We start from the raw sequence: 12,297 nt of genomic DNA on the forward strand, positions 1-12,297 counted from the left end.
CCACATGTGTGGCTGAAATAGTGACACCTTTTCTTTCTGATGGTTCAGTGTAAACAAACTTTGTTTCATGCACAAAATTATTTAAACTATTGTGTATAAAATAACTTTTGCGCTGCATGTATATGAAACATAAATGAATGTTGTATGTAGACTTATATCTAAGATATGTCTTTTCAAAATCTGGAACACAATCTAAAATACAGAACACTTCTGACCTAAGCATCTAGACAAGGATATTCAACCTGTTTGTTTATCAGACTGTCTCTCTCCCCGGCTCCCCCAATATCTTTATGGGTGTTAAATGAATCTAGCATAAAGAATACCCCAGTTGCTGATAGTTATTTCCAAGATATATTCTTCCCCTTTTCTTTCCTTAACATGGAAAAAAATATTGCTCTTAGAAAAAATTATAGGTAAAGCTGCTCTGAGGTAATACATGTGCTTCCTTTTCTTTTGGAGCTACCAAGTTTTGTTTTGTGATGTATGGAAATGTTAGCACCCCAATATTTATTATGTAAGAATAGCATAATAAATGTGGTTATATATACAATCCTTCCTGAGAATATCAGGCCTTGTTGGTGAGGAAAATTTAGAGCATTATCTGATACTGTGTGCAGATCCTTATTGTATATGGAGTAATTATTTGTGTTACATGGAAGTAAATTGCTAGTCACTCCATGAAAATTACCAAGCAAGTAGCTGAAAGAATTTATGTTCAATACATATTTTGTTATGGTTACTAGGGGAAATAGTTGCAACTTTACAGACAAATAATCCTAGAGTTAATTTTCCTTCATGCTTGCTGAAGATATATATTAAATTGGTGTGCAACAAAGGCCATACAGAGTCCCAAACATAAGGTTCATTTGCTGTGTCTGAAATGCTAGAAATGCTTATGCCAAAGGCAGCTCCCAACCCCTGCACTCTCTGCAATCTTCTGGCTCACACGTCTTTCCTGAAAAAGCACGTATCCCCTTTTGGGCTTTTTTTTTTTTTGCCAAATCAGACATGATTTCCAGTCATTGCCTGTTGGGATACCCTTAAAATGTTGAACAACTGTCCCCTATAGCCCCTATAGACCAACTGCAAAGAGGAGAGGGGCTATTTGGCCTTCTTTTCTCCACAGGCTGTAGGATCTCATGTAGCAGATAAAGTCAGCAAAGCCGCTTTTGTTTCTGTGTTTCAGCCGGAAAGTGGCTGTTCCTTTATATTTTTCCAAGATTAGGGAAAGGGCATTATAGGTGTGCAGGAGGTAAGGGAACCCAAGTAACTACATTTGTGGTCGCTTTAAGTTGTTTTGGAAGATAATGCCCAGTCATTTTTTAAAAAGGAATTTTGAGAAAGTGGTGGCCTCTTTGGGGAGCTTATGGGGCTACAAAATGGATTTTGGAGGCTGCCTGCAACTTGTGAACAACAGTTTTCATAAAAACAAAAATTAAGAAATGATATAATAAGACAAGCATAAGATATATTGTATGAACTGAAGGAGAGAATAGGAAGTTGATTGAAGGCGTGTAGAACACCTTTAAACAGCTGCATCCAGTACATCCCACGAGCTCTTCTTTTGAGAGATTGATAATGATTGGGCATCCGTAGCACCTTTATTAGGTATGGCTAATTTTCTCACTCTTCCCAAGTAAAGTATGGAATGGTGAGACTGGTTAGTTGGATGCAGCGACTGAAGCTCCCAAAACACTGTCAGGCAGCAATGTTCACATCAGTGCTGTATCTCTTGATCCAGAGGAGAGGTGGATAAAGAGATAGGGCTGCTTGTCAGTGCTGATGCCAAATAGTCTCCAACCTTACTCCTAGCTGGCATCTGCCAGAAGGATCACTGTTTAATCAGTTAGATTTAAGATTGGGCACAAGACTGGCCACTCAATATATCTGAAAGAAGACAGCACACACATGCCATGGAAAACAGAATTTACCAGAAAAATGTGGATGTGTGATCTACATTCATGAAATTCCTTAGAGAATATGCACTTAAAAGATATTCCATTTCTTCCTGCTTGCATCTTAATTGGTTTAGAATATGTAGAAAGTTTTCAAGAGGTGGGGATATATAAAAGGAGCTAATAATGAATATGTTGTTGCTGCTCAAAATAATTTGGATTGATGTTATCAATGCACGTAGAAACCAAGGATTTATTTTTTAAAACCGATGTAGAGTAATTTGTTGTGACAGATAAATCAGGATTATAGAAATAGAATCAGTTGTGCTTCAGTTACACTACAGACTACTTACGTTACCTTGAGTCCTAGTTTTGCCATGATTTAAAGAAGCAGAGAAATAAAAATTATCACCCTATGATGTTAGGAGGGATAAAGTACATTTGATTGTGCTTAGTTAAAACAAATTCTTCACATGGGCATACTATAAAGTTTAAATCTGAATTAGGTGAATTAATCTTATTTATTTATTTATTTAAAAGTTTTCTATACCGATTTTCTCACCTCCAAGAGGGACTCAGATCTGGTTCACAACATGTGTTCATATACAAAAATACAAACCACACAATGTATTATCATTACACAATTAAAAACATATTACAATACAACATCGTCATCATCACACTTACACAGCCACGTCGTCAAAACATTCATGGTCATAATTCACATCTTGATGTACAATAAAATAATATAAAATATTAAATCAACATGCAGCACCATTGTAATTTGATATTACCAGTGTGCTGTTCTGCAAATGTGGAAAAAACCCTCATAACATTTTCCATATAATTTTAGACTATTGAATTCCAGAATTAATTGTTTCATTTTCAGTGATTTAAATATAAAATAGAAAGCTTTTTTTAAAGCTATTTTATTTATTTTTTTACAGATTGAAAGCGGAGCAGTCTGGAAGCAAGTGTATCAGGACCTTGGAATTCCTGTCTTGAACTCTGCGGCTGGATATAATGTTAAATGTGCTTACAAAAAGTAAATAATTCTGCATTTATGATATTTAGTGCTGCATTTGGACTTTCAAAAATTGGGTTTTCACCCCCATCATTTCAAGCTCTTCTCCTTAAAGTAAATAGTTCAATAGCTGTCAAGTCAAGATGATAGTTCCTATATTAGTTCAGAGCATGATATGAATTCATGGCATTTGGAAATCTTATTAATTTCTGTCAGTGTTACTTTCATATTATTAGGATGATCAGCCTAAATACAGCTGCTTTGCAAATATTTTTATATAAATAAGTTACTTTTTTGGCATTCACATAGTATCAAGTTTTTAACAGAACGACAGCTATTCCTGTTTAGAAAATTAATTCAGATCATAAACATGAATTTGTCTCATTTAAAATGACTAATTAACTTCTGCATGTTGCTGTCATCTTCTAGATACCTTTATGGCTTTGAAGAATACTGTACATCAGCTAATGTTGAGTTTAAAATGGAGCTCCCAGAGAAAATAACAAGCAAATCTTGTAAGGACCATGAAAAAGATGCGAAAAAGCACGAAGAACCTGAGCTAAATGTAAATGAAATAAAGGTGGAAATTGAAGAAAAGGATGATGAAATAACGACTGTGAAACAGCATATTGCAACAACTGAGAATGAAAGTGAAAGAAAAGACAATGACAAATCTTCTATGGTAAGAATTGACATTTTTTACAAGATGTTTCATTATATTCTAAATTGTCAAGGTGAAGAAAAATTTCTACTTAGGCTAAAATAAAATGCCAAGGTCACACTGGAACTAATGAGAGCAGTCATCCCATAGTGAATAGCAACTGTGTCCCTCCTTGTCTTCAGTTAGGATTATGGCAGAGGGTCAAATCCTTCTTTTAAAAGAAGGAATCACGCCATTAGTATTAGTATTATGAGCTAAAACACAAGAGGCAGCATGATGTGATGGTTGGAGTCTTGGACTAGGACCTGGAGACTAGGATTCAAATTCATGTCTTAGCCGTGGAAATTTGTTATGTGACCTTGGGTTCCCAATCTCAAAAGCAAGGGCAAATTCTCTCTGAACAACTTACGTTCACTTTGAGTCGCCATACACCGGAAATGTCTTAAAGGCACACAACAACAACAAACACAAAATGCATGCACATATAAAAATAACTGTATTCACTTTCAAAGGAACAGAACAAAAATAATTTTGGATTAGATCATCCAGTAAATCCAGTAGTTCTGTACTGGGAACAATGCATAGATACCATGTTTTATAGCCATCAATGGCTAATCTTCATGAATTTGTCAAAGCCCAGTTTAAAACGGTAACAGTTAGCAGTCATCTCTCTCTCCTATGGTTGTGAATTCCATGGTTTATGTCATATGAAAAGGTACTTCTTTTTGCTCCCTGGCATAATCCTAATTTTTCCGTACTTGAACCCAAGCCCATTAGTATATATTTGGCTAAAATTCCCTTTTCCATAGTTTTGCATTTATAAAATGACATTTATATTTGAATTTACTCTTGCTTATTTTGAAGGTGTTTAGATTTGATGCAGTGACAGGGATCAATGGAAGATTTTTTTCCCTCTAGTATTTATCTAGTATTCTAGCTCTATTTTCTTCAAACTATTTATGAGAAGCAGAATTTTAAAATATGAAAATATTTGGGGAGATGTGGGATTACATTTCATTGAAGATATGCAATGGCATGTTACACTTCCTAAACACTTATTCAAATCATAGAATGGTTATTTGATAACCTCAAATAATAGAAAGTATTGGAATGATCATGTTAGTGCTAGCAGACATCTTTCTAAAACAAGAAATGGTTTGTCCTTTCATTAGTACGTTCCACACACTAAAAGAACTTGACTTTAATAGTGATACAATGGCTGCTGCATTTAATTACACAGTTTTGTATTAATTTAAATTATACAGTTTAATGAAACTTTGAAATGTTTTGCTATTGTATAATTATATTATAAATATAGTTATTTTCTTAGATTTTCCATCCAGAAGTAGGCATTTTGCATTATAACAATAGAATACATTCTATTTAAAAGTCCATATGAAATCTTCCTTCTTAAAAGTACAATACTGTTTCTCTTTTCAAGTTCAATTTTATTCCTGTTTTCTCATCCGGAAAAACATAGTATATATTCAGATTTTAAAGGCTCAGTCCTGGACTCACTTATCTGTTGAACTGAGGCAGACTTAGCTTTGAACCAGAAGTGTGTAAGATGGGCTGTTAGGGCGCAGAAGCTTAAAACTTTGTAAATAACACTGAGTCTATTATTATTTTTAAAAGATATAAACATGAAGCACAGTTTTATGTGCAATATAAATGCATGTCTCACTTATAAAGTAAAATTAGATTTTCTGAACAATTTTTCCCTACAGTTTCAAAATGTCATGCAGTCTATACATTTCTGTTTACACAACAAGCTTAAGTTCTTGCTTTATTCAGATCCCGTGATGATGTTAGGCTGCTACCTTCTTCCTTAGAAGTAGGCCTGCTTGTGGGTACATTTCCTACCTGGTTCTCCAAAAAGAAAATGCTGAGCTACAAGCAGATTTACTTAATGATATATATGTAGCAAAGCAATATACAAGGCTGTAGAGGAAGAATGTCCCAGTTCCCCCACTAGCACCTGTTCCTGTTCCTGTTTTTTTTTTTTTGGGGGGGGGGGGCTTGGAAATAGAGTCATAATAGTAAAAATTGCCCTATAATTTTTTTTCTGTTCCTGGTTTGAAAGCATTATTCCTGTTTAATTGTGCAGTACTTACTTTGAAAGTAGTTGTTATACTCCATAAACTTTGTTTTTGTGGCTGCCACAAACTATTGAATTGGTTGAGGCTTGAATCACTGAAAAACTATAGCAAAATGTGCTGCAAGATTTTGCATTTTAATAAACATTTTCCAAGTGTTTAGGATAGAACCAATTTGGAAATGATACGTATAACCCAGGAACAAAAATCGTGTTACTTAGTGTTATTCGTGGTACAGTGTTCAAGGCACCATCTGCATATTGGACTCAACCAGTTAACATGGGTGACACAGAAGTAAATTCTGTAATAATAGTGACCTTTAGCAATGTTTTATTTCTTGTAGGGAAACATAAAGGGCTTTCAGGAACCTCACGATGATCAACAAAATGAATTACGAATAAATAAAACAGAGGATGAAGCTAATATGGAATATAAAGATGCTGAGAAGAATGAAGACCTGGAGAATCAGGATGTCAATCTAGAAACAGAAGAGGGGGAGAAATCAAAGTAAGAGCCTTTTATTTTAATTTTGGTTTCATAAAGAAAATAATACTGGATTTCAGATTAGTTAGTTTTGATTACCAGCTGATTTAACCTAAAAATAATTTATGGTCTAGCATTTTCAGTCAGCATGCTCAAGGCTCCTACTGGATACCTATGGGCACATCTAAACTCTCTGCTTAGATCAGTTTCAAATTGGTATTGAAGGAAAGTGTTGTCATTGTGCAAATGGTTACATAGGGAATCCTGCAGCCAGTTTGAGGCCCATATAGTAACTATACAAACCACAGAGCACTGATGTGCATTAAGGACTTCCTTTTTTGAGCTTTCGGTGTTTTAAAGCTAGCTTCAAACGGCATTAAATAATCAGTGTATATGGGGCCCTAATCTGTCAGTCCGATTCATCTGAATGCATTCATTCTAAAGGCTTCAGAGTAGTTAACTGAGAGTAGCAGTGAAAGGGAAAAGAAGAAATAAAAGATAAATAAGCAAGTTGGCGTGACTAGGGCCTGTAGGGAGAGAGAACAGAAAGTTGATAGAAAAATATATTGGGGAAAAAGCGTGGTGAGCAAAGTCATTTGCAGAAAAAGAGTAGAGAGGCTGAAACCAAAATATGTAGAAGTAAGTAGAGAAAAGTGTGTGTGTAAAAATTAGAAATGTTAGATCTGTATTGTAGAGCACTGGAATATGACAGGAAAACTGTCCTTTCAGTTCACACCATATTAGCATGGTGTCATTTTCCCCATACCATTGTGGATTGATTTAAGAACAGTTATTATATGTGGAAGTTAAAAAAGAAAGCTGTTTCCACTGATTCCACCGGAAAGGAAAATACACTAATCTGAATGTAGAATGACATTCTGTAATGTTTGCTGTCATTTAAACTGTCAACATCTGTAGATCTAACATAATTGTTTTTAAAGTACCTGGTCAAGCAGTTTTATTGATTCTCCCAGATCTTGCCCTGCTTCTTTTGAGAACAGATCTCAGTAGATGAAATATTCATTCCTAGTTTCTGAGTTGCCAGAGGCTGTTAGAGTCTAGTTTCCAAAGTCTCTCACCACTGGTTCGACCACTGGCTGTGATTTCCAAAACTGGAAGTTCAACAACCTAGATTTAAGATCCAGTGGTTGATATGAAATCGTTATTTTTGCTGTTCCATCTCTGTAATAAGCACTATAGTGTTTTCAGTCTAGAAGTCATGTGGCTGAATCAATATTTGCCACTGTCTTGAGGGGCAGGTCTATCTGAAAAACTGGTGCATGGAAGCATTTAGGTGCTTTTTAGATAGAAGGATCATTGGGTAATCAATTTTGTATAGAACAAATCAAGCTACTAACATCAAAAATGTAAATGGACATGTATGTTATTTATATTGGTTTATTGTTTTCTGATGATTGAGTTTTGATCCTGATGTGTGTATGCTTATTTATTTTGAATTAATCTTTCAGATATTTATTTTTGTAAGGAGAGGGAGGAGGCAAATTCTTTGAGCTGATATATATATATATATATATATATATATATATATATATATAATCACTTCATATGTCAGAGCTATTACTTGTGACTTATATCATAGGTTGTCCCTATCTTAGATTTCTGTATTTGACTAGTGAAAATTATGTTTGATACTATCTGTTCAGTGTTGCATGGTGTTTTGTTGTTGGAAACATAGGTCTAAGGTTGTACCAAGGAGCATCTAGGAATGATGGACAAATTAAGGGGGCGAAATAACTTACGAAAGCAACTGAAATGGTCTATACTTGAGGAGCACTTTGGAAAATTGTGTTAGAGGGGCATATAATATTTTTTACTAAAGAAGCAACCATTACAATTAATCTACAGGGTGTGTGTGTTTGTGCCTTCAAGTTGCCTGTCAATTTTTGGCAGCCCCATGAATTTCATCTGGTTTCCCTGGGCAAGGAATTCTCAAAGCCAGTTCTGTACTCTTAAATATAGCCTCTACAGCACATGATATTCATTGGCAGTCTTACATCCGTTAAAAGTAGTAATATACTTTCATTCCGTTAGTAGTTCCTCCTGTATTCCCAATTCTTTTTGCTCTGTCTGGGGTGAGCAAATCATGGTTCATTGCCTCATGTGAATCTACAGTATTATATGCTTTATATATAGTAAAGGTTTTCTTGTTAATTCTGTTAAACAGCTAGTGTTTTTTATGTTGAAATACATTTCCAGTTATCACAGTTAGCCACTGGAAACAAAACTTGATCTCTATAATAGTTGTGTAAGCTTTGGTTGCCACTTCCTTGATTTGGGACATAGGACCAAGGAAAACCCTAAGTCTGTAACCCTCTTCATTGTGACATTTATATGAAAATCGGTGGTATTGTATGCTTTTTAACATCTGATGTGATCAAGGATCTGTAACAATCAAGTTTCATATTGCCAGAGGCATTAATAATTTGTATTTGAACCTACGACCTTGCAATGTTAGCTAGCTTGTTTTTAGTTGAAATGCACATCTACAGTTGTACTGCATCACTTCCATGGCCTGATAAGATCATTAGTACTTTGAGTTGTCACAGTAGCTTTCAGCCAGATTAAAATGTCCTGAATGTTAAATAGAAAATAGGAAAAAAATCTAATAATCTTTTGGTTCTGTAATGATCATACTGTTGAAGAACAAGGGCTGACATATTAAGCTTGTGGGTCTGTATGTCTTTTGTATCAGGATCACAGAAAGGTGTATTTAAAATAAAAATTATGTTCTACTTAGGCTAAGAGCTTTTAGCCAAAGTAAAACATCATTATAGGAACACAGGGAGCTATTAGATCCATCTGGCCTACTTATCAACTCTGAGTGGCATTTCAGGACCTTGGGCAGGATTCCTTTTCAGCCCCACGTGAAGATCCTCAGTATTCCCTTTTGGTCTGCCATTCAAGAACTAACTATAACCACTACCATTGTTGTCACCATCACAAGCTGATATGATGATCAGGGCATGGGAGCGTGGCTGCTCCTTCCCCTTGGAATCTAGCAGCACCTCTCGTTTTTTGTCTTGGCAAATACATTTTTGTTCCATCAGGTTTTTAAGGAGTAACTGCTTGCAGGGAGCCTTTTTAATGGAGTGTGTGTTCTACTTTAACTTTTGTATGCTATTAAATCATTTTATATCATGTGTATCTATGGTTTCAATGTGTTTTTGATTGTGTTCTAAATTATATTGTTCAGTTTTGGGCCATTTTTTTGTGTGCTGCCTTGAGTCGCACTCTGGGAGAAAAAGGACATATAAATGAAACAAATAACATAGCATAACATAACATATATGTGTGACTTTGCTAAGCTCTTGAAAACAGATAAAATTGATTGTGGGCAGGGTAGTGTTGTGGAGTAGTGTGTGTTTTGTTTCTAGGTTTTGTCTTTTAGATCACTAGTGCCATTTTTGTACATGGTTTTATGATGCAGCTTTGGCAGACAAGAACTCAAATACATTGAGAAGGTGAGGCCAGCTTTGTATTATGATTCAAATCCATTATTTGAAAGATACCAGTATTCACTTGTGGACAAGTACATTCTGCATTCTAAAGTGATTATGGAGTTGCTGGGGTTTTGTGAAATCACATACTATTAATATATTAAAAGGTAATTGTTGATGTTTATGTTTGGCCGATACAGAATTATTCATATTCTGTATTCATCGATATAGTATTTGAAGACTAGAAAGTAAACTATCACTACTTGTTTTGTTGCGTTGTACATTTAACATGGGATATGAAACTTGATGTTTATATGCTATTCTGCTGTTCTCTGTTCCACTGTCCTCTAAAGCTGTCATCATTCCAAAAATACATTGTAATCATTATAGAAGTTTCAAAATAATGTTTACACCACAGATTCAGTACTTGTGTTCTGCCTATTTTGATGGGGTTTTCTCTGTTCACCAAGGTTTATTAAATTCTAGCGTATCTAGCATATCAAAACTGATTATGACTGATTATGACCCACAGATTTGTCTTTAGTCTATATACCAATGAATATATTAATATTTGTATATGACTGATATGCTTGTGAATATTGCCTTATTTTTTCTGAAGAGCATACCATAACTTCTAGTGTTTCACTGTGTGTCATTGCTGTGATCAAGGTGTTACTGTAATGCTCAGGCAAAAATGTACCAAAGTTATGTTGCAAACAACTTAGTGAAGGCATAATTGAAACACATAGAATTTTTAAAAGACATAATCAACATAATTCATTTTCATCCTTTCAGAGTGCTTCTTTGTATAGATTAGTTGGGACATGCTTGCATAGAAGAGAGTAATTTGTGTGTAGGTAGTTAACGTTGTAATAATTAAAAATAATTGTAATTGCTATACATATTTCATAAACGCTACTATTATGGTTATGTCCAACAGTTGAATGTGTAATTGTGATATCTTCTCATGGGATATATACGGTAGTTACACTGCAGGAAACATCTCAGTGCCATTTAGTCATTCTACGACAATAAGTTAATTTTAGGAGTAGTACCAATATAATGCTGGTTCCCTGCAACTAAATTGAAAACCAGCCACCATTTTCTCATGCCCCCTGATGTCTACACTATAGAATCTTTTCTTACCTATAATTCTTAGCCACATTTTAATAATATATTTGCATGAATGCTAATAATAATTAAGACTAATTAAGTTTGGAAACCCATTCAAATTGATGTAAACTCTTGTTTATTCAGCATCATTTATTCATATCATTGTTGATATGGCTAATTGTGACAAAGGAAAAGAATTTGTGCTAACCAGAGAGTAAAAGAGATTGCAAAAGAGATTTCTATTTCTAGAGGATGGCTTCTAGGTTATAATTCAAATCCATTGTATAAAGTGCCAGAATTATGGTTTCAGATTTGTACAGGAGGACTAATAACACATTATACATCGATTATAGGCTGGTTCCTGTTGTTGTTCCCTATAGTCAAAAAAGCTTTATTTTGCAAGTATTGGGGAATGGGGTGCCTTTTTACTATTTATTCATCTGCTTTGGTCTTTCTAATCCTGGTATCTTTCTTGCCCATCACAATGCCATACCACTGCCTTTTCCCGATGCTTCCCTTCTGTCTTTCTTGGTGCTAACGTACCATAATGAATTGCTACATATCCTGTTGTAGCCAATGCTCTTAAAAACAACAACCTGTTTTTAAGTACTGCAAGAGATGTTGCATACAGCTGTTATGCTGCTGTGCCCCCCCCCCCCCAAAAACTTGGTTAATGTTTAGAATAAAGGATGACAGATGGAGCAAATATAATATGCTCTGGATGGACCAAAAGAAACACAACCATGATTTTCAATGAACTTATCCTTTCATTTTAGGTATAAAATGTGCTTTTGATATAGGTTTATGCTAGATTTCAGATTAAAGGCAATCCATTTTATTTTAGGATTTCGGAAAGAAACTTCATTCCAGATTTGTAATTTAAAATGTATCTTCATTTAGAGGAATAGAAAGATTTATTTTAAACAAACACAAGGTAATTAAATTTGTTCTGTAAAAGTGTGTTTGTTTCTCCAAATGTGGGTTTGAAAAGATGGATTTATTTAGATATTTCTTAGTATGTATAGTAAATATGTGATAGAATGTGAAATTAAAGAGAAAATTCTGAAGGGCATAGAGTTATGTTTTATCATAATTGTATTGTACCTAGATTGTCTTAGAATGTAATATGTTCTTAGATAACATTTCCATGTAGAAATGTAATTTAGACACTTAAAGGAGAAACATCCTTTTGCAGATTGGAACCTCTGTTACTGTGAATCAAAACATTTTTTATAGACACATTTACAGAGCACATCAAGTCGTCAAAGTGACATGAGTGAGTGGGACAGCATAGCGATAACTTCTGATTACAATCCTTCTGATTTCTCCCAAGCACTTGGCTGATATTTTGATGATTATTTTAGTAGGTTCTAAATAAACAACCAATAACTTCATGACTGTTGGATTTTGGGGCAAACATAAAGACATTAAGCATGCACATCCTGCTGAAAATCAGGGCTTGCCTTATTCTACCATAACTTGTCCAAAGCTTTATGTAGGAGATGAGTAGTTTTTATTTCTTTGGAATCTGCTCTTGGAAAAGGTGTTAGGATACAAATTATCTGAT

At 34.6% G+C, this 12,297-nt stretch overlaps 1 protein-coding gene across 1 annotated transcript in view; it reads left to right on the forward strand.

The window, feature by feature from the left end:
* The window catches only part of ARID4B (AT-rich interaction domain 4B), an 84,871-nt gene that overhangs the window by 52,241 nt on the left and 20,333 nt on the right, over window positions 1-12,297 (forward strand). Inside the window, exons 14-16 of the mRNA XM_060753848.2 lie at window positions 2,843-2,940; window positions 3,349-3,601; window positions 6,020-6,183. Of these exons, the coding sequence (XP_060609831.2) occupies window positions 2,843-2,940; window positions 3,349-3,601; window positions 6,020-6,183 (515 nt within the window). The remainder of the gene's footprint in view (window positions 1-2,842; window positions 2,941-3,348; window positions 3,602-6,019; window positions 6,184-12,297) is intronic.

This window comes from Anolis sagrei, chromosome 1 (assembly GCF_037176765.1).
Source record: "Anolis sagrei isolate rAnoSag1 chromosome 1, rAnoSag1.mat, whole genome shotgun sequence".
NCBI lineage: Eukaryota > Metazoa > Chordata > Lepidosauria > Squamata > Dactyloidae > Anolis > Anolis sagrei.